This window comes from Eleutherodactylus coqui, chromosome 9 (assembly GCF_035609145.1).
Source record: "Eleutherodactylus coqui strain aEleCoq1 chromosome 9, aEleCoq1.hap1, whole genome shotgun sequence".
Lineage (NCBI taxonomy): Eukaryota > Metazoa > Chordata > Amphibia > Anura > Eleutherodactylidae > Eleutherodactylus > Eleutherodactylus coqui.
Window position 1 is genome coordinate 77,476,313 of NC_089845.1, and position 24,149 is coordinate 77,500,461.

A 24,149-nucleotide genomic window follows, 5' to 3' on the forward strand; every position below is an offset into this window, starting at 1 on the left:
CTCACCTTCTCCCTCCTCCCCTCCATCTGCAATAAGAGGGGCGGAGCTAAGCTTCCACCTTTTCCCCTCCCCTTGTCCGCAGCCAGCAGTGGAAGGGGGCATGGCAGGATGGAGCTAGGGGGCGGGACGGAGTGGAGCTTAGCTCCATCTCGCCATGCCCCCTCCCATAGCAAACAGTTGGAGAAAAGGAGAGAGGAGAAGAGAAGGGGGAGAGAGTTTAGCAGTCACGCTGCTAAACTTCCTCCCACTTCCCTTCTCTGGCTGCTGTCCTTGGCTCCCATAGGAGTCTATGGCAGTGGCCGTAGTCCGGACGCATATTAACTTATTCCACAAGACTTCTGCTCGATTCGCAACCTGATTGGTTGTTTGGTAAATCAGCCAACCCAAACAACCAATCTGGTTGCTGGAATTGTGAATCAGCTAACCCAAACAACCAATCAGGTAGCTGGAATTGTGAATCAGCCAACCCAAACAACCAATCAGGTAGCTGGAATTGTGAATCAGCCAACCCAAACAACCAATCAGGTAGCTGGAATTGTGAATCAGCTAACCCAAACAACCAATCAGGTAGCTGGAATTGTGAATCAGCCAACCCAAACAACCAATCAGGTTGCTGGAATTGTGAATCAGCTAACCCAAACAACCAATGAGGTAGCTGGAATTGTGAATCAGCCAACCCAAACAACCAATCAGGTTGCGAAACGAGCAGAAGTCTTGTGGAATATAATAATATGCAGTCTGGCCAGGAAGATAGTCCCAGGGCTATCTTTCCTGCCTGGTGTAAAAGCGCCCAACTGGGCGCTTTTACACCACGAGAAAACGCCTGTGTGATCTGATGCATTGCAAGCCAATGCATCAGATCGTAGCGTATACTGGCCGGCCGTGAAAACGGCGGCCAATATACGCTCATGTGAATAAGCCCTTACAGTAAGGCTGGGTTCCAACAGGATGGAAATCCTGCGGAAATCTCGCGGCTTGGCTGCACCAAAAAGCAGCAAGAGTTCCGCGGGAGAGCTGCAGCTTCAAAACCCACGGCTTTTCGCCAGGGGTTTTGGAGCGGTTTGGCTGCCGGTATTCTATTGCGGTTTCTCTCGCCATAGAGAGCAGAAAAAGAAAAGAATTGCCATGCTGTGGCTGTCAATTTCTCGCCGCATCGCCGGTTCCGCACGGCTTTGCCGCGACGAACTGGCCGCCCCGTGTGGACAAGATTTTTGCAAAATCTCGTCCACATGGCTGGCTAATCTCGGGATTATGAGCCGCGGGCGAATTTGCTGCACAGAAATTCTGCACTGAATTTCCGCGACAATGCAGTCCCATGTGAACCCAGCCTAAGGTTTTCCTGCTGTTTGTCTTTAGTCCTTGTATCTTCCTCTTTAATTGTTGGTGCACACTTTTAGTTTATTGTATTGTATCAAACTTGTATATGAGATTTATGCTATTTTTGTAGAAACTGAATAACAGTTAGGGTGCCTGCTATGGAAAGCACCGCCCCCCTGTCCACGAGCGGAGAATTATTGCGATTCTCCGCTCGTGGCCGGCAATTCGCAGCATGCTGAGAGTTGATCCAATTCTCTGCTGTCAGCCCATCTATTTGATTGGGCTAACCGGCAGAGATTCGTCAGCGGCTCCTGCGGGATACAGCAACACCCTACTTACTACATAACCGACTGGAGTTGTGAGCTTGCAATATAACTACTGCTAACATGCTGACCCAAGCACAGATCTTAGTGACTGTGGATTACAAGGATTCAGATGAAACATAAAGATCAATAGAAAAAGAACATTCATTAAGCTATGTTCACCCTTTGCATTGAGGTGTGGCACGAAAGAAGCAATAAATATGCATGCAAGGCTTCCTTCTGACAAGGTTGTTTCTCTCCAGCACTGGTACAATCCTGGTTTCTGTCTTCCAAGGAGCACTGAAAAGGGAAAACTTAGTCTAGTAGAAGCCTTAGTAGATGCAGTTCTGCTCTGCTTTTGCTGCTAAATAAGTAGTTCCAGGAAGCATCCTCGGACCGGCTTCACTTCCATGGAACGCTGAGATCACAGTATTGCATGGACAGAACTTGATTCCATATTTTACATATCTTTTTTTAATATTCCATTTTTCTTCATAGAAGTGAAGGAGAAAAACAGCAAAAAATGGCGACAATTAGGCTGCTTTAACACAACTGTGAAAATCACATGAGATATGTACGGCAGTACTGAGCAGTGTAGATGAGATTTCAATCGCTGTAAGGCCTTTGGAACTGTCAGATCTAGAGATGAGCGAACGTACTCGGTAAGGGCGATTTCGCAATCGAGCACCGCGATTTTCGAGTACTTCACTACTCGGGTGAAAAGTACTCGGGTGCGCTGTGGGGCGGGGGGGTTGCAGAGGGGAGTGGGGGGGGTAGCAGTGGGGGAACCCTCTCTCTCTCTCCCCCCCCCCCACTCCCCGCTGCAACCCCCCGCTCACCCACAGCGCACCCGAGTACTTTTCACCCGAGTAGTGAAGTACTCGAAAATCGCGGTGCTCGATTGCGAAATCGCCCTTACCGAGTACGTTCGCTCATCTCTAGTCAGATCCATATAGCATTTTCCGACATGTCGATTTCCGCCATGACACTAATCTGCGGCAAAACTCTGCGGCTGAGCCATGAATTTTCACATGGTTTTATCCTCCCTCAGTCCATTTGGTAAATTATGTGTGTCAGGGCCCCTTCCTCACTTATTTTTTTCCACAGCACAGAATTTGCGCATGGACTTCCATGACATTGAAAAAAATGCTATAATAGTATGGATTTTATTGTGGATTTGGGCACAAAATCCAAACTCAAATCAACAGCAAAATGATACTGTGTGATTGGGGCCTGGCACAGAAAATCACTCTGCAGCAGCTCCCCCCCCCCCCCCTCTTCTTCATTAACTTCTATGGGCAGCATGAGAAAAAAAACCTTCCACCCCTTCCTGTGTACTATCTTATCTGTTACCAGAGACAGTCTTCACGTGACAACAGGCAGTGGACATCACATTACAAGGAAGAGAGCCCTCTAGTGGACACATTTTAGACTGATATTTCTGCATAAAAATTTTATTTTAGGTAAGTAGTGATTTGCCCTTTTGCTAGTTATCACATTGGCTATCATATTCACACAAGTTGTCTCGAAGCGTGTCGACCATTTATACATAAAATCACACGGTGTGAGCGCTACCTTTGTACAGATCTATATCTAAGCTTAGAATAATGTAAAAATGAGGAGAATGTTGAGGCCTTTAGATTTGTCTCACATTTACAGATATCACTGACTTAGCGAATGGCCCATATTGGTTTGTGCGCTTGTATTCTCACAGCTGTGATGGAGATACTCAGATGACCGGCCAATCTCAGGAAGCAAACTCGCTACTCCTGTCTATTGTAGTGACTGTAAGAGCTTGTAATGCTGGTCAATAGGTTTAAAGTGACCCTCGGACCCTGGAGAAACAAAGATGGCGGCACTACTTCTCTGACTACCTGATGTCCGCTGTGCATTACTCAGACCGGTGTCACACGGATCTATTTTTTGCAGCATTTTACTCATTAATTTCAATGGGTTTGTTCAGATACATGCCAGAAATGACGCAGCATGCTCCTTTACACAGAAAAAAACAGCAGAAGTTATAGGTGTAGGCATGGATAATAGTGGCGATGTTGTGACACGAGGATGACGAAGGGAGGAGGGGAGAATATGAATGATGGCTTCATAAATCAAACACCAATACAAACAAGTTGATCCAATGCTAAGTAACCTGCAAACTATCCACTGCACTCAGTCTACTGCGTCCAAAGTCTTCCAGTGAGAACTCCTGGCGTCTATTACCGCGCACATCTTCTCTAACACCCGTCATCTCACCCTCTCTTCACTCAATGCAAACTTTGAACCTTGTAGAAGTCTGCAGTGAAACCTGCTGAAAACACCCTGAAGAGATCTGCGGCAGCATCTTACTAAGGGCTCCTGCACACGGGCGGACTTGATTTGCGGAATCCGGGGCCACCGGCTGCCCCCGAATTCCGCAGCAACTACTATGGAGATCTGCCGTTTCCTGCACACGAGTGGAAATTTCTGCTTGTGGCAGAGAAATTGCAGCATGCTTCATTCTGTGCGGTTTTCTGCACCGACGGCTTCCATTGAAGTCAATAGAAGCCGTCCATCCCACGGACCTTGTGCAGTGAGCGCTGCAGAAGGGTCACAGGATACGTGTCATCGCCTCGCGACAGCACGGAAACGGGTGATGTCTTTTTTATACTCACCTGCTCCTGTGACTTAGCAGTGTCCCCCACTGATGTTGGCGCGCGGCACAAAAATCGGACTCGCTTCAGCCGACTCCCTGTTACCTCCCTTAACAGCACCATAACTTAATTTATGGCGCATTACACGTGACAGCTGGTGTAGAATGTGGCTTCAGAGGCAGAGCCTCTGTATAGTGACTATATTATGTACTTGGAGAGACGTATTAACTAAGGTCAGCTTCACACGGGTGTACTTGTGTGTGCTAATTTTGCATGCGCAATATGCAGAGAATAGAGCCAATTAATGTCAGTGGGTTCACACATTTCCGTATTTCGCTCACGCATTTTATGCTCAACAAAAAACCTTGCAACATGCTCTATTTCTGTGTGCACCAAGGGTCCGCATACAAGTCGGGGTGCACAAACGCATGCGCAATAAGCGAGGGAATGCGCAAAACATTGCACAATTCAGCTGGAGAAAGAACACATCTGGACCTCATTAGGCGAATTAGCCAATTAAATCAGGGCATGGTTTTGGCAAAAAAACATGCCATGCGCTCAGAAAAAAGTACAGTAAAATACGCAGATACACTCGTTAAAAACTCGTTAACAGTGTAAATACATTGCGCTGAAGGACAAGCTTTATGCGCTTACGCCCGCAGTAACTGGCATAAATGTTAAAATTTACATGTGGTATACTGATATATTAACCGTTTCCAATCCACTGTCTGACGTTTGAAGACATTCTGATTGAAGCCTGTACAGCTCCAATGTCGGAAGACGTCCAGCAGGGTATTCTTACTGTATATTACTGGCTGCTCCGTTGTCGGGGGCCTCTCCAGCATGTCCCATACCGCAGTACTAGCTATAGCCAGCAGATGGTGCCATTGTATAATGGCAGAAAGAGAAAGCCCCCTAGGTAGCCCTGAATTCAAAATTGGATTGCAAAGGGTTAAGGGGAACCTGTCACCCCAGAGTGGCACCATAAACTATATCTACAAGAGCGTTTACAGCAGTCAGGACACATGCAGACTTTTCTCAGGGAATAGCATGGGAAAAGGGAGCAAGTAAGGATAAAAAAAGGGCATCCCGCAGCTTCATCACCTTCCAGAACACCTTCCTAATAGCTGAGTTTATGGCGCTGTTCCGAGGTGATGGGTTCCCTTTAAGGCTGGATTCACTTTAGTGTTCCTTTATTCATTATTAACAGATCCCTTCTTTTCAAAACTAAAAAAAGGATGTCTAACTGATGCAAACTGAAGCAAAAAATTGATAGTTTAAGTTTGCATTAGCAAGGCCCCATTCACATTTATGTTTGGTTCTGTTAGGACTTTCCATTTCTCTGTTCCATTTCTGCACAATATTAAAAAAAATAAAAGGTCCATCACGACCAATTTCATTTCTTTGGACAGAAAAAAAAAAGTGCTGCGGGTCAGTGTTTTTTCCATCAAAAAAGCGGAAACCAGGTAGAATGGCAGGAAACTGAAGCTAAATAAGTCCAATTGAAATCAATGGAAATGTTACTGAATTTATTTTTTCCCGTTCTTTTGCTCTTTCATGAAACAAAAATCTGAAAAACAAAACCCTGATGTGAACACAGCCTAACCCGTAATATTACTATATGGTAGGACTGAAATAAGGAAATTGTTTAGGACCGTAAAGGCTCTTAAAATAAGATGTATAATTGCATATTATTACTTCCCTTAAAAAAGTTAAAAAAAAAAAAGAAGTTTTGGACAGTGGGTGAAGATATGGGAACCATGGCTCTATTGAGCAAGACTACATGCAACCAGACAGGCTAATCTGTAGAATGCCATAGACTAGAGAGATAAGGGAACCAAAACACAGACACTAAGCCAATGGAATACAGAATTGCTTTGACTCCCTCTGATTACCGAAGAACATGCACTCACGGTGGGACACCTCATTTGTACTTCTTTAGCTGCGCATATATGAAATAGCTGTCAACCATGCACTTATTCTGCTGACAATTTCTCTTCAACCTAGATATGCACAGTTGTCACAGCCAAGCGTTGATGTCTGTTTCAGTGGGACAGGAGGAACAAAGAACCGGGCTAAAATTCAACATGACATGCGTGCAAAAAGATTGTTACTGAGAACAAACCCACTGACATCAATGGACACTATTCACTGCGTATTGCACACCCAAATATGTCCGTATAAAGCCGCCCTAACGAGGTGCTGATGATTGGTGCTTGCTAAAGGTCTATATCCACTTGTGTAAAAGGGCCTTATGGCTTATTCACACGAGCGTATATCGGACGACGTTTACATGGCTGGCCGATATATGCTACCATGTGATGCACAAGCTTGGCGTATATGCCGTGGGGCAGGGGTAGAGAGCTTAGCTCTGCTAAGCTGTCTCCCCCTTCCCGGCTCACCTCCTCTCTCCTCCCCTCTGGCTGTTTGCAATGGGAGTGGGCAGGATGGGGGCAAAGCTAGCCTCCAGGCCCCTCCCCATAGCCAGCTATGGGAGGGAGCGGGTCGACACTGATCTCCGCCCACGCCAGCACCTTCCCATTGAAAACATCAGCATGTTTAGAATGTAAATAGTCACTGACCTTTCAACAAACTTCACGTAAATAAATAAAATAAGAAGTTTTGTAATATATTTTATCAAAGAAAATGCATCTTTCACCACTTGTTAAGCTGTTTCCCTGCTGCCTAAACTGTTTGCTCAGTGGAAAACTGCTAAAATCTATCTTGGTAGACAAAGCAGACCAACAGCTAACTAACAGATCTGATTAAAAGTTGCCCCTAGAAGTCTGTGAAGAGGACAAAGTAGGAACTGAGTGAGAGAGAGAAGCAGAGAAACTACACAGAAATGCTGCTGCAACTAGAAGTAAGTGTTTCACAGCTACTGATATCACATCTACACTGCTCATTACTACTGTATAAGTCCTCCTTGCTGCTGCTGTTTTTCTGTATAGGATTAATACTGATAGGGAAGCAGAATCTTCTCTGACTAGTATATTCCCACTTCTCCCCAATGTGTTTCATGCTGCTGCGTGATCCTCCACTCTGCTGCTTGCAAAACGTCACACAGGCTGCAACCAATGACAGAGCTCAGCAATCAATCGCTGGGGAATTTACTGCTTCTTGTGGCATTATTCCATCCCGTGTGAAGGTCCCTTAGTGGTCGTTTTTCATGCTTGCCTCGTCCTTGACATGGCACCAGTATTTTTGTAGTCATCCTCATTGGGTCTTCTTTATCATATCTACCCATTTTGTATTTGATTTCAAGACCCATAAAATAAAACTTCACCTGGAGCCAGCAGATCAAAGCCTAAGAGACCTTTCACACGGAACAGAATATTCCGCAGTCCCTGAATTCCGCACCAAAATCTGCATGTCAGCAGTACGGATTTTGGTGATGAATATTCCGCAGGAGGGCATATTCCACAACTCTGATGCGGAATATGCTGTCTCGTGTGAAAGGCCCCTTAGCTTTCCTTTAGTGTAATTCTAAGAACATGTGATGAAATATCATGTAATTCGCTTTGTGTGCTTCACATTCCAGAAGGCCACATGCTGAGCTAATAAACCCTCCATGGAGCATGGATGCTGATCCCTAACAGCACATATGGCAAGTTCCAACCATGACTTCAGGACAGCTGTTGTGTGTTAAGATTAGAAATTGGAGAGAGTTTTGTGGTCACTCCTCAATAGTCAGCTTATTTTTACTAATGTTAAAGTATTCCAAACTATGTTATACATCAGTGCATCAATATGCCTGTTTTCTGAGTCATAATATATCATTTTTCAGAATCAAATACAAGAATATATATATATATATATATATATATATATAGATCTGTCTGTCTATCTATCTCTCTCATAGCTATCCATCTATGTACACAGACACGCTTAATAGGTAAACATCAACAAATCCTTTAGGGACCTTTCACACATGACACTATTTCATAACAGTGTTGCAGAATATGCCCTTCTACAGAATATTCAGCCCCAAAATCCACACTGTTAATGTGCAGATTTTGGTGCGGAATTGAAAATAGAAGAGTCCTGCTGGCAACTTCACATAAAAATCCATAGTTTGCATTGTGGATTTCGGTACAGAATTCAGGGACAATATATTTTGCAACATAGTTGCAGAATATCCTGTCCCGTGAAAGGTCCCCTAGGGCAATATTCAGAAAATAGAACCCATTAATTTTAATAGGTTTGCCCTTACTATCCAGACCTATGTACTGTATTATGTATTAATGTTGCATATAAATGTAGACTTCAAAGATTTCAAAGAAGACTGGAGTTTCAAGATGGGCTTTTCAAGCTCTTTGAAGCAGCACAAAGAAACGGGCATCTTTGAGGACTGTAAATGCAGTGGCCCGACAAGTGCAGCAGATGAAAACACATCATGCTTACTTCCCCTCGAAATCGGAAGATGTCCAACAGTGCCATCAGCTCAGACCTGGCAGAAACCAGTGGAACCCTGGTAGACCCATCTACTGTTGGGAGAAGTCTAGCCAAAAGAGGTCCTTGATGTAGAAAGAAGTCCAAGCAACTCAACTATGCACGAAGACATAGGAACTGAAGTGCAGGAAAATGGCAGCTAGTGCTCTGGAGTCAAACTTTGAAATATTTGGCTGTAACAGTAAATAGTTTGTTCACCGAGGAGTGGTACAATAATGATTGTCTAAAAGTAAGGCAGGCTGTCCACGGGCGAGGTGTCATTGTGAGATCCACGGTGATAAATCGCTTGTGGAACTCGCATGACAAGCTTTCCATAGGATAACTATGGACAGTGCAGCCTACTGCACACGAGCGGAAAATCATAGCAATTTTCGGCTTGCGTGATTACAATTGCAGCATGCCACGATTTGCTGCGATTCTCCGCGGTGGGCCTATCATTAATATAGGCTCATAACGGAGAACTTTTAGTGTTCCCCCCTCCTCCCCGCGGTGGAATATCGCTAGCGATATTCCGTCACGACCGTGGACAGGCAGCCTAACAGTGAAGCATGGTGGAGGTTCCCTAGCAAGTTTGGGGCTGCAACAAATGAAGTTAGGGATTTGGTCAGGAATAATGGTCCTCAATGCCGAGAAATACAGGCAGATACTTATCCATCATGCAATACTATCAGGGAGGCATCTGATTGCTCCAAATGTCTTCTGCACCAGGACAACCACCCCAAACATCCAGCTAATGTCATTAAGAACTACCTTCAGAGTAAAGAAGAACAAGGAGTCCTGGAAGCGATGATATGACCTCTACAGAGCCCTGATCTCCACATCGACTCTTTCTGGGATATATTTATGATAAGTTTAGATTGTTTAATGCATCCGATTAACAAACATTTAAGTAGCCACAAGGTTAAAGGGATTGCACCAAAATTGCAAGTTATCACCTATCCACAGGATAGATGATAACTTGCTGATTGGTAGGGGTCTTACTGTTGAGACCTTGCTGATCTCCAGAATGAGACTCCTGTGTCCCTCTGTAACTTTTACTGCGGGGGTTGCTTCTCCGCCTGCAGTGATGTCACTATGAAAAGAGCACTGGCAGAGTATGAGCGATCAGCACTCCATATACTTCAATGAGGCTGATTGAAATACCTGAGCGAATGCCACTTGGGTATCTAGGCAGTCCCACTGACAGTGAATGGAGCTCTGGTGCACTTCTTTGACCCGCACTCCATTCAGTCTCTTCCTTGCTGCTGTGGGTGCAGTAACCCCCCAGTGAAGAGGAGAAGGGCCACAGAAACCCTCAGTAGTGAGACCCCCACTAATTACAGTAGCAAGTTATCCTCTATGCTGTGGATATGGGATAACTTACAATTTTGTAACAACCCTTCAAGAAAAACAATTTTTCATTAACCATGTGTTCCCTAAACAAAATTATTGTAACAATTCAACTGATTACACATCAACTTGTTTACTGAGGAACCACAACCAGCATAATAAATATACCGCATAAACATATACACACCAGTTTTATCAGTTACCAGCAATGATAAATAAATATTTTAGAACACCTCCCATAAAATGAACTTTTCCATCTTAAGTGAGTGTACCCATAGCCACAATGATGGCAGCACTCAGCACTCATCCTATGATGCCCATGTACAGCGCTGCCCTGTGACAGCTCCTCCACAGCAGGCAGCAGAGAACTTTCCTGGAGTGCAGGGTCAGCAATCTCCACATTCTGTCCAAGTTCTAAACTTTTTATAAAGAAGTTCCGTTTAGGCAGTAGAAGAAAGAGTGTGAAATCTTAGGACTGCACTAATGATGTTTGATGATCTCTGCAGGAATACATTGTTTCCCCTTCTGACAGCAATGAAAACACAACTGGAGAGAAACGTGTCCCATCCCATTATTGTACGATCTGATTGTATCAATCACTAAGGCAAGCCTAGGCATACCTGATGGTGAGAGGGGACCGGCTGGCTGGCATTGCCCCTGGCACTGTGCTCTCCTCGGTCCTCGGTGTCCTGCTGCTGGTGTAAGAATGGTATCCTGTCAGGACCACATTGCCCGAGTCCTTTATCTCCATGGTAAGGGCAGGCACATGGCAGCCCCGGGTGCCCGCTGCCAGCCTTTGTCATGAGCGGGGTGAGAGCAGAGGATGTGCCGAGCGCAGGACCGGGGCTTCTGCCGCTCACCGCCCCCACCGCCGGCTGCGCTTTGTCCTGCCGGGTGGCCCGCACTGTCACTGTGCTGTCACCCACTGGCCAGGACAATGCACTGCAGTACACACAATGGGGAGTACTGCTCTGCACACAGGAGCCGCGCGGAGATCAGCGGAACAGAAATTAGGAGGTCTAACAGGAAAAAAGTGTGATTGGGCAAAGTGGACATCAGGAGGAAGGAAACTGACATTTAAGGGTTAAATTCCCTTCACTCACTAATATTATGAATGAACTACAAAAATAGAAGGTTCAGACAAAAAACACAAGGCGGGGTCACACGGGCGTATTTGCACGCGGTTTTGCAAATGCAAAAATTGCATGCGCAGAACTTAGAGAATAGATCCCATTGATTTCAATAGGTTAGTTCTCATTGCTTTTTTTTGTGCAAGCATTTCTCACGCGAGCAAAAAAATAGAACCATTGCTATCTTTCTGCGTATGTATGCGGCAAAGGCCCCATGGAAGACTATGCGAGGGGCAAAATACGCAACGGGATGCACATTACGCTGCGCAGACCTGCCGGGAAAAAACACACAGGGACCTTATTAGGGTAAGGGCTTCTTCAGAACAGCGCATGCGAAAATATGCTTGCCGCTATAGAGCGTATTTGCACATAAACCAGTCAAGTCTTTGATTATCATGCAAACGGCGTGCTATTGCTATTATAGCCAACTGTCTTTTTTTGCCTGCGTGTCACGCAGGGTCCCACCTTCCCCCTCCCAATTTTTAAGCTGCCATAGACTTCTAGAGAAACACGCACATGAGAACAAATGAATTTAAATAAATGGATTTGCTTTGTCACGTTTTACGGACATGAATTTCATGTGCGCAAAAACCTCTATAACATGTTTGCCTGTTTAAGTACTAAACCAGGGCAAGAGGGTGTTGTGTGCGGAGAAGAACAGGCCCTGCGTGCGCAAAAAAAGTACAGTACAATATAATGCCTTGATACGCGCCCCAAACAACCTCGTTCACTGCCCAAGCGTATTGGTGCATATACTCATCTGAAGCTGATCTTAGGGTGTTAATTCGCACGTCGCTGATTTGCTGCACATTTAGGGCTTCTTCAGACTGGTGCATGCGCTAATGCACTTATTGCTACGGTGCGTATTAGCGCATGAATCTGTCAAAAAATGTTTTTCTTTCGACAATTCAAACTTTGCATTATTGCGCATGCAAAAAAAAAAAAAAAAAGCGTGAAGATACGTCCTGCCCCATCTTTTCCTACATGTAGAAAAACTGCATGCGACAAAGATAGGGCAAGGCTTATTTTTTTCCTCGCACGTAGTAATATCGCATGAGAAGTCATACATAGCCCATACGCGGTCTCTGCCAGCAGAATGTATGGGCTGTAATGTGTACAACATTACAGGAGACTTCGGAGCTTCTGATTTAGATTCTCGGCCATGTAAAACCGGCCTAAAAACACGAATCTTGCGCGAGTTTTGTGTGTTACAAGATACAAAAAACTTGTGCAAATATGAACACGGTAGTTAGGACTTATCTGACCTGTTGTTGGGCTACTAATTTCACACTGAAACTACCTAGGTAGAGACCATCAAATACAATATAGATGACTACTAGTGTTGCTTATCTTCATCAATTGGGCGATAACATCGAGTAAGTCCAACCTGATTTTTGGTCAAAATTGTGCAAAAATCCAATTTCCCAAATTGCCTGCTACAGGGGTCAGAATGCAGCCAATCAAAAGCCAGGGCACCTTGATGTCACCAAATGTCCAGATAAAGAAAAGAGGTTGTGCCAGCAGCACCAGTGGAGAACCCACTCTGGGTCGGACTATAGTATGCATCAGCCAAAAAAGGAAGGGAATCCAAACCTTCATTCTTTAAAAAAGTCCAAGTAGTGAAAAAAAGTTTTTGGAAGCATATACAGGTGCAAATGTAGATGGAATTGATTACCCTATCACAATACAATACAGCGACGTTTCGACCGCAAGATCTTTTTCAAGCTTGTGATACGGTAATAAATTCCTTCTACATTTGCACCTGCATATACTGCCAGTAAACTTTTTTCACTCCTTCGGTGTCCCCAAATGTGTCCTCCATCTTTCATAAGGGCAGCAGTTTCATTGGTCACCTGTGTAACATGAGCTAGGTATACATAACAGGCACAGTGTAACCAGCGGCTATTTTACAGTTGAGCACAGGAGACAGAAGCTGCATGATGTTTATATGCCTATGTAACACATGATCTGTTAATGGGACAGATATTCTACAGAGGATATACTGCTGCTGGTGTGAAAGCTTGTATACCAGCAGATAAGTAAAAGGGGGTTTTATTGGAGGGAGCAGAGAAACAAGCTGCATCATGTTTATATGCCAATATGAAGTGTGGTCTGTACATTGGGAGAAGTTATATTTCAGCTGCTGTGACCACATATAGCAGCAAAGCATACAGACAAACTATGTTTTGGCATGAGGAATATTGCAGTTGACCGTTTGTGGCCTCAGACATTGTTCGAAGTCGCCAGTCTGGCCACTACTAATTATTTGCAGGTCTTATGCAGCTAGCAGCATGATGAGGGGACTTCAATTACACTGCGCCAAACAGGGATAGTGCACAAATATATACAAGTTATGTTGTGTGGCCTTCTGTTCGCACATATCGTGCCTCCCAAGGATTGCAGCTTATTTAGTTAGCAGTGTTTTTCTGTTAATATAAAACAAAAAAACCCAAACAGGAAACCTCCAATATACACAGTGCATGTCAGTCAGCGACCTCAGACATTATTCAAAGTCGCCAGTCTGGCCGCTACGATTATTTGTAGATCTTACGCAGCTAGCAGTGGGGTGAGGGGAATTCAATTACACTGTACCAAAAAGGGACAGTTGAGAAATATACAAGCTAAACTGTGTGGCCCCCTGTTCACATATTGTGCCTCCCAGGGACTGCGGCTTATTTAGTTGGCAGTGTTTTATTTTGTTAATATAAGGTCTTATTCACATGACCATATATAAGCCGCTATTTAGCGGCATCAAAAAATTGCCTCAAAACCGTGATCATCTGAAGCATTGGATTCCAATGCATTCATTCAGATGAATGATTTTTGGGCATGTAAAAAAAGCTGCGCTGGGAAAAGTAGCAACATCGGCGACTGTATTTCGTTGTAGATTTTATACGCTGCGTCAAAAGATAGGTCTTGCCCTATCTTTTGACGAGACATGCTGGAAGCTCCCATAGACTTCTATGGAAGCGGAAAAAAACAGAGGTGGGGAGAGTTACTCAGTATGCAATGCTGGGGAAAAAAAAAAAAAAGACAGCTGGCTCCATTGAAGCATTAGCAGTCATTCCAAGGATTTTTGCTGATCGATGGATTTCCATGGTGCAGCATATTTACCAATACGTAGCAGCCACCCATGCGAATGGCAGAAAATATGTGGTTAAAGATCGGGACTTGATTACGGCAATTCTTCATTCATGGATTTTACGGTGTGTACGGGCTAACCTAAAAACATATATGGTCGTGTGAAAGAGGCCTATGACAAAGAAAAAACCAGACTGGGAAACAGCAAATACACACAGTGCATGGAAGTGGCCTTACACTTTGTTCAGTCCGGAGTTCGGCCACTATGATTTATTAACAGGTCTTACGCAGCTGGCAATGGATTTCTTCAAACTGTAGTTAGCTGAAAAGTTACATGCAACTGCACCAAAAAGTAAACCAAAAAAGGATCTAGTAAATTAGGTAAAAAAAAAAAAATATGAAGAACAAGGAGACAAGAAAGCAAGGGGCAGGGGACGTGCCGGTGGTACAGGACAGACAAAGTTGGCCCTTCAAGTGGCTCCCACTGAAGCTAGAACTCCACATTTTGCAGGAGGTGAAGCAAGCCCAATGTCATTCCTTAGAAGTGGTTCTGTCCTTGCTTTACATCCGCAGCAAGCAGACCAGGTCATAGAATGGGAAAAGCAGCAATGCAGGACAGCAAAGTTTGGTGCAAAAATAGTATGATGACATCCAGAGAGGTCTCTTTATTGCTCAAATATCGTAAAAAGTGGCGACGTTTCGGCTATCACTGTAGCAACTGTACAACTGTCAAGCTTGACAAAGGATACAGTCATAGCCGAAACATCGCCACTTTACGATATTTGAGGAATAAAGATACATCTCTGGATGTCATAATACTATTTTTTGCACCAGACTTTGCTGTCCTGCATTGCTGCTTTTCCCTGGGAACACATTTGTCTGCAGCAGTCTGCACCAGTCAGCCATGGGCATCTCCATCCCATGTTGAATCCCCCACACACTCCAAAGCAATCCACATGGATCAGTCTAAGAAGATGTTTGATCATTCCAAGTCAGGGATGTCAATGGGGCAGTCCAAACAATCAGAAGGAGAAGACTGACACATTGAATGCACTAATGCCTAACCATTTTTTTCCTCCGAAGAGGAAAATGGGGATGGGTCAGCCCACCACAGGCAATATGCACTCAGGGGGATGTTGAAATGGAGGTACCAGCTCTCGGTACTCACTGTGACATAGAGTCCACTCAGGAGGAGAAAGACAAAGAAGAGGAGGTGGAAGATGATGAGGTACTTGAGCCAACATTTACAGACAGGGAGAGTCATGACAGCATTTCATAGGGGGATATAAGAAAGAGGCAGGCGTTGCAAGAAAACACCATGCCAAGACAGAAAGTAGAGTGCCACAGACAAACATTAAGGCCGTACTGTCACTATCAGCTACTACTAATTACAGCAGCAGTAACATCAGGCCCAGGGGCGTAACTATAGGGGATGCAGTTGCACCTGGGCCCAGGACCCTTAGGGGGCCATAAGGACTCTTCTCCATATAGGGAGCCCAGTACTATGAATAAAGCATTATAGTTGGTGGGACCCGGTTACAGGTTTTGCATTGGGGCCCTGAATCTTCAAGTTCTGCCTCTGATCAGGCCCACAGCTAGGTCTGCTAACAAGACTTGTCACCTAGAAGATCTGTGGTAAGCGTTTAAAATGCGGCAAGAATGTAAACAACCTCAACACAATGTGTATGAACAGCCACATGAACTTCCACCACCCACTGCCTTGTAGAGCCCATCTGGGCCAGATAGCAAAGAGTCAACCTCATCCTACTCCCTCCTCTGCTGCTGTAGCGGTCTCTTCCTCCATCTCCCTCCTTGTTCATGCAATAGTCTGAGGACAGAGAGTCAGTTTTGTGTAGGGGCAGTAACACGTCTACTTAAGGGCGCCCACCCACTGGCGATTTTTTTTTCTTTGCGTTTTGCGTTTTTCCTGCAGAGCAATTAGAATTGAATGTACTCCTGTCCACTGGCGTTTTGCGTTGCGTTGCGTTGCGTTTTTTAACATAGGAACTGTCAGTTGCATATGTGTCCTTATTTTTCTCCTAATGCACCCATGAAAGTCAATGGAAATTAATGGAAAAGCCGCAAAAACGCGACAAAAAACGCCGCGAAAAACGCGGGAAAAACGCCGCGAAAACGCGGCGTTTTTCACGCACGAAAATCGCAAACGCCAGTGGGTGGGCGCCCTTAGGCTTCTCCTCAATTGACAACCAGGCTGCAGGCTTCAGAGCCAGGAGTGGGAAATGGAGAGCAGAAGTTGAGCCGCCACCATCAGCGACATTGATATCTACCCCATATTCCAGGGTGAGCAACCACCACCACCTTCACCAAAATCCGTTCCTGCCATGCACTGCCATGTGAGTGATAACATGTACTTGATGTTGCAGAACACTGTAAATGGCAGGGTGCACCCGACCATGGACACATAGTCCAGCAAGCATGACCTGGAGCATTACAAATCCTTAGCAGCACACTAGATCAATGTCCTGCAGGTAGTGCATGAAGCTGAAAGTGGTGGTCCACGTTTTATGCTACCTCCTAGACTTGTGGGACCCATTCTTGTCTGTCCCCTCCTTGCCTCTCCCCTCCTCCACCACCTTCTCTTCCTGCGCCTTTTCACACCACCTTTAAACACCCTCCACATTGGCACATATATCTGTATGTGACAAAAACCATCCTCCATACAGCACTGCACATGGTAATTGTCAATATGCTGTCCTAAAACTCATATGTCTAGGGAAGTGCAGCTCCACGGCTAAAGAGCTGTTGACGGCTTTATAGGACTTAGCTGACATGTGGCTAACCACGAAGCCAGGCAAGGGTGTGTGTGACAATGGGGAAAACCTGCTGGTAGACCATCGCCTCAGCAATCTCACGCACATACCTTGCCGGCCCATGTGATGAACCTGGTAGTGCAGCGCTCCCTAAACAATTACCCAGGTTTACATCAAGTGATGGAAAAGGCCAGGAAACTATGCTTACACTTTTGACATTCACACCCCGCTGCCCCTCGTTTGGCCGAAGTGCAAACACAGTTCGGTCTATCACCCAACCGTCACATGCCTACATGGTGGAATTCCACATTGCATATGTTACAGAGGCTAACCTAGCAGTAGAGAGCGATCACGGAGTACCAGATGGTGTATGCCGTTAATGGGTGCTGTATGAAGGTTTTTTTACTTGATGCCTGTGCAGTGACTGCAGATCAAAGACGTGTGTTGTTTTAGTCTGCTTTGAGAAAAGGACCAAAATGGTCAGTCGTGATGTTTTACTTACTGGAACAGATACAGGGATAGAGGCCTACAGGGCTGCAGGGACAATGGGAGGAGGAAGGGATACCAGTCTTCCAACTATCTGTTCAGTCCACCATTACTTAGCACCGTAGGAAGAGTAGCTTTGGGCAAAAAAGGGGAGCATATTCCCCAACACATTTCTCCACCCATGGGAAAAGTATACAGGAGGAAGAGGATAATATAGGTCCAGTGGCAGCAGAGGAGGCCATACAACGTTCCTTCCATCACTGAACCCAGCTATTCTACATGGATGGCAGGAGCAGCCAGTGGACACTCTTAGGCCTCACCCCGAGGAATGTTAGCCATCACCCATAGGCACTTTGAGGCATATAAGTGCTTTTATGCTGCTGTGCTTGCAGAAGGACCATCGGATAGCCCATTAGAGCAAGTCACATTCTGGCAGTGGGGAGAGACCTCAAAACGCAGCAGTATCAGAATAGACTGTTAAGCAGCTTGAGTACAGCATTTTCCCCATAGCAGCAGTGATGCATCTCTGTGGATCATGGCGGACAAGCAGTAAGCTGCCGCAGCAGCACCATGAGATTACAGAAAAACAGCAACACATATTTGTTAAAATCGTATCTATAACGATCTGTACAATAAATTGAACACACAATTTATCCTACATGGTAAAATGCGTAAAAAAAAAAAAAAAGACAAATGCTTATTTTTTTTACTTTGCTTCCTAAAAAAAATGTAAAAAGTGATCCAAAAAGTTGTATGTACTCCAAAAATGGTATTAATAACAGCTCAGCTGGAAAAATAAAAAAAGGTAAATGAATGTAACGATGTAAAAGTCATAGTAATTTCCAAAGCAAAGAGTTTTCATTGTGCAAAAGTTGAAAAACCTAAGGAAAATATTAATTTTGGTATCGTTTTACTCGAACCAGCCCACGGAAAAAAATAACTAAATGTGGTTCTGGGCAGAAAAAAAATAAAAAAAATTCGGTACATAGAGGCTGATTTTAGTTGTTTGAATAAATAACTGGTATTTTCAAAGGAAAATAATTATAATTATTACAGTCAATAGTAGTAATATAACAACAACATGTCTCCATTGTTTTCATTTCTAGAGAACGTTCCACTGGGCTCATTAGCTCAGCAATTATTCATTTTTGATTGCCTATGGAGTTGTTAATGCAATGAAAAGTCCAATAAAGTTGAATATTCATTCGTTTAGCCAGAGGGCAGTCATCTGACTTTCAGTTAGGAGTACAATGAAGTATCAGGGGATATGGTGCCCTTGTCATATCTCCCATGCACGATGAATAAAAACATCTTATGTGTATTTGATGCCCCTCACTCAGTTATCAGTTATGTTGGGCAGTTGAGTAGGCCACAGCTGCTAGATTAATTTTACATTTTTTTCAGGATTGCTGCCACACAAGTTCTCATCCTTTATGTAAATTCACGGTTTGTTGCCCCATCTGTCATATCTAACACTGTTCAAAAAATTCAGAGCTTCCTGATCAATACATTTCTACATACGGGACTCACAGAGGCAGAGGAATACCGGGAAAGACAAGTCTTATTTTTGGAAATATTCACTGAACGTATTCCTAAAACGTAACTTTTATTTAATAATATTTAAAACAACTCAGGGTGCCTCACTGACACGACGTGACATAGACAAACATACATATACAAAAACAGCTCTATATTGAGCTAATGATAAAAAATGTTAGGAGAGAAACCCCATATGAGTGAATAGCTCATATAACAGGAGGAAGGCACCCACACGTAAAAATAGTATATGCTGGTGCCAACCAACAATAGTATGGGGCTACTGACCGGAACTGCGATGGAGCAATTCCTAGATATAACAAGTCCCAAAAGAGAAAATCTTGGACACGTGCCAAAACTAAACTGGATAAGTTGATTCACGAATATAATTTAATTCGTATTTGGTTCTCGGTTCAACGCGTTTCTGTCAGAGAACGGACTTCATCAGGAACCTACTATCGTGGACAAGTTACACTAAGAATGGGTACAATAACCCTAACTGATATGAAAGAACGAAGCTGCCGTGACTTGGCGTCAGGCGGATGAAACGATACCACAAGGCCCGATGATGGAACAAAGCGGACCGTGCACCCCGCTCTCACACTCCTAGAGTGTGGACAGTTACCACTAAGACCAGTCGCCTGAAAGCACAGACAGTGCAGACAGACGGTGACCCAGAATAAGTGGTACGCAGCTAATGTAAAAGAACAAAGCTGCCGTAATTTGGCGTGAAAACCATGCAACGATACCACAAGGCCTGATGACAGTGCTATACAGGCCCTTGGATCGTGCACCCCTCATAAAAAGTAGAGGGTGAGCGATCACCACCGTTAATGCTCACCTTAAAGCGCCAAAAGTGCAAACAGATTGTCGCCCAAAAATAGTGGTTTGCCAGAGAGCCTTAAATAAAGCCAAGAAGTAGATACTTAAAACCAATCTCTTCTGGATTAGCAAGATTCTATGCTGTAAATAGTAGGGCAACAAATAGAGTAGGAGCGAGCAATGCAGCAGCACCTCCAGTCTGGATGGTAGACTGGAGGTAAATGTCACCGAGAACCGAGAACCAAATACGAATTAAATTATATTCGTGAATCAACTTATCCAGTTTAGTTTTGGCACGTGTCCAAGATTTTCTCTTTTGGGACTTGTTATATCTAGGAATTGCTCCATTGCAGTTCCGGTCAGTAGCCCCATACTATTGTTGGTTGGCACCAGCATATACTATTTTTACGTGTGGGTGCCTTCCTCCTGTTATATGAGCTATTCACTCATATGGGGTTTCTCTCCTAACATTTTTTATCATTAGCTCAATATAGAGCTGTTTTTTGTATATGTATGTTTGTCTATGTCACGTCGTGTCAGTGAGGCACCCTGAGTTGTTTTAAATATTATTTAATAAAAGTTACGTTTTAGGAATACGTTCAGTGAACATTTCTACATACGGTACTAATAATGTTCTTCTACATTGGTAGATTTCATACTAGCTGATTCAGGAAGTTTGAAATAATTTTTTGATTGGTGTTTTTTTTATAATACATTTTTATGTCTATCCAATCTTTATTGGTACATATAAGGATCCCTGGTGAAAATGATCTGATATATCTGATTATATATTTTGATTAGTTAAATTATTCTCAGCAGCAACTGAGAATGCTCAAAAACTTTTACGGACCACTTGGACCTTTTCAAACTGAAGCTGATGATGAAATATTAAATTAGTATGTTTAGTACCAGATTCTTTTGTCGTGATATTTATGTTTGGTAGTCCGAAGTCATCGAACAAATCAGGACTATTGTACTGTCCGGGCCATATAGTTGGGGAGGTTAGCATTCCTTCCTCCACCTAGGACTACAACACGTCATGGTCCCCCGAGGCCCTGTAGTGTTTGTTCTAGCAGGCAGACAACAGGGATGGTCATACTGATCAGTAGATCATCACAACTGACCACTTTGTTCATTTCCTCAAAGCAGGCTAAGACAGTACAAACATTTGATCTGCAGCCACTACACAGGCGTCAAGTGACCAACCTCCATACAACGCATGCTGAAAATATACACAATCTGGTACTCTGTGATCACTCTCAACGGCTGGCTTAGTTTCTGCAATATATGTAATGCGAAATTCCACCATGCAGGCATGTCACAGATAAGGCGGTTGGGTAGTAGCCCGAACTGTTGCTGCACCACCGCCACAGGAGGGGGGCTGAGGTGTGAATGCTGGAAGTGCAAGTACAATTTCCTGGCCTTTTTCAGGACTAGATGTAGACCTGGGTAATTGCTGAGGAAGTGCTGCACTACCAGGTTCATCACATGGCCAGGCAAGATACATGTGTGAGATTGCCGAAGCTAAGGGCTGCCAACAGGTTGGCCCCATTATGCAACACTGCAGGGAGGGTGGCATCTTCTCCAACATGTTTCTCCACCCATGGAAGAATTTTAGAAGAGGAAGAGCAGGAGGAAGAAGAGGAGGGGAATAATATAGGTCCAGTGGCAGGGGAGGGGGTTAAACAATGTTCCTTTCATACATCACTGACCACAGCTATTTCACATGGATGGCAGGACCAGCTGGAGGATACGGTTATGCCTGACCCTGATGAATGTGGGCCATCACCCATAGACACGTTAATGTATATGAGTTCTTTTATGCTTCAGTTCTTGCAGAAGAGCAGCAAAGGCTGCCGGCAACAAAGATGAAGTTCGGCAACTAAATGCCAATTTTCAGGGAGTGGCAAGGAAAGACAAGGAAATGGACTGGAATGAGCATTGCAAACAATTTGAAGCAGAAGCCATGAAAGGGCATATACAAGGCCTATTCTGAGAGGTCAAGATGTTCCGAAAACCTTTCATTGCACACAGGAGCACAATCAAAGGCAAAAATGGTAAGGAACTGAATGACCAACAGAGTATCAAGGATAGGTGGAGGGAATAAATAAAGGAACTGTATGCCTGCAACCACATACCTGGACCATTACGTGAGGTGGAGCCTGTGGACTTGGAGCCCTCCATTATGGAGTTAGAAGTGGTTATAGCAATAAAACAATTAGCCAAAAATAAATTGCTAGGCATAGATAACATACTGGCAGAGCTATTGTTGCCAGTACCAGGGAAAACCATCACGGCTCCGTGACAGGCAGTATGGCTATTCACTCAATGGCCACAGGATTGCAAAAGATCTGTCTTCATCCCACTATCAAAGAAAGGCGACTCCCCAGATTGCTCCAACTACCATACAATAGCCCTCATTCTGTATGCAAGCAAGATTCTTCTCAAAGTTAAACAGGAAAGACTAAGATCAGTAGTCGAAGCGGCATTCCCTGATGCGCAGGCTTCTGGCAAAGATATGGCATGACCATATTGCAAACCTGCGATGGACCATGGAAAAAGCTCAAGAATACCAAAAGAATATCTACATGTGCTTCATCGACTACATCAAGGCCTTTGACTGTATCGACAAGGACAAGCTATGGCATGCCCTATAAGAGCTGGGCATATCGGCACATCTAGTCAAACTGATAAAATCACTATACCAATCAAGAAGCCAATGTGAGAACAAAGTATGGGGACCCAGATTGGTTTAGGATCAGCAAAGGCATCCAACAGGGATGCATACGCTCACATTTCTTGTTTAACCTACATGCGTAAGTGATCATGTGGAAAATAGACCTAGACGATGCTAAACATGGACAAAATCTGAAAAAGTAGGGATATCGGCATAGCAACTAAACCATTGTATGCCCCCTAGCCATGTATGGATGTCAAAGCTGGACTGTAAAAAGAAAAAAAAAAAAAACTGATAGGAGAATTGATGGGTTCGAGCTGTGGTGCTGGCAAAAGCTGCTGCGTAAACCTTGGACAGCAAGAGTAACAAATAGAGAAGTCCTGAATCGTATAAGACCCGATATATCACTGGATGGCAAGATAACCAGGCTCACGTATTTTGGCCATGTACTGCGAGTAGAGTCACTAGAAAAAAAATCTATAATGCTTGGATATATCAGGGGAAAAAGAAGACCTAGCTACCAAGGAACACGATGGCTTGATATTGTCAAAGCTAATACTGACAAGCATATCAAACAACTGAAAGAAGCAGTGCAAAACCGAAAATCAGGGAGGGAGGGAGCCTTTAGGCTCACTAAGGGTTGTGAACAACTAAACGGTTAACAACAAGAACAACTTGCAGAAGGACCATCGCATAGTCTACATTGAAACATCAGATGATTACTGAGTGGCCACCCTCCTAGATCCCTGCTACAAGGCCAAAATGGCAAATATCATTCAGGCAGTGGTGTGGGAATTCAAAATGCAGGAGTATCAGGATAGACTGTTAAGCAATTTGAGCAGTGCATTTACACATGGCCGCGGGGATGCATCTGCAATGGATCGCAGCTTTGTGGCTCATGGAATACGAACATGAAGCTGCTGTAGCAGCACCACCACCAGTGGCAAGGGAACTCTAAAAGAAGTGTGACATACTTTTTTCAGCTCATCGCAGTCTACAGCAATAGCATAGGATAGGACTCACAGTCACAGGCAGCACTTATCCATGATAGTTCAAGAGTATGTCAGCTTCTGCAAAGATGTACTCAGACATGGTATTGGCCCCTTTGACTTCTGGGTGTCTAAGCTGAGTGAGTGGCCAGAGCTTGCACAATGTGGTGCTTGCCTGCCCCGCTGCCAGAGTGCTATCAGAAAGGTTGTTCAAAGTGCTGTAGCTACTTGTAGTAGTGCTGCTACTCTATTTTTCCTGCTTCCGCCATGTTTCCTACTCCAACTTCCCCATAGCATGAAAAATATGCCAATGTGGAAATACTGAGCTACAGCTCATATGTTTCTGTGCACACTCTACCCTCAAGGTGCTGTTGCTCTCCTGCTTCCGCTATATTTTCTCCTCCTAATTCCCCCCAAATGGAAAATATATCAATATGGAATTATAGAGCTATAGCTGTAATGTTTCCACGAGGAGCGCATTCTGCCTTCAAGAAGCTGTTGCTGCTCTCCTGCGTTCGCCACGTTTTCCCTTCCTATCTTTCCCACAAATTAAAAATACATCAATATGGAAAGGCAAAGCTGCAACTCTCATGTTTCCATGAGGAGCCTAATTTGCCCTCAAGGTGC

At 44.3% G+C, this 24,149-nt stretch overlaps 1 protein-coding gene across 2 annotated transcripts in view; it reads right to left on the minus strand.

The window, feature by feature from the left end:
* Positions 1–24,149, minus strand: part of ARHGAP28 (Rho GTPase activating protein 28) — a 183,415-nt gene that overhangs the window by 132,035 nt on the left and 27,231 nt on the right. Inside the window, exon 1 of one of the 2 annotated variants that reach the window (XM_066579575.1) lies at positions 10,651–10,930. The exons of the other annotated variant lie outside the window; for it this stretch is intronic. Coding sequence (XP_066435672.1) covers positions 10,651–10,781 — 131 coding nt within the window. The 5' untranslated portion in view covers positions 10,782–10,930. Of the gene's footprint in view, positions 1–10,650; positions 10,931–24,149 lie in introns of those variants that run through there. 2 annotated transcript variants of the gene reach the window in all.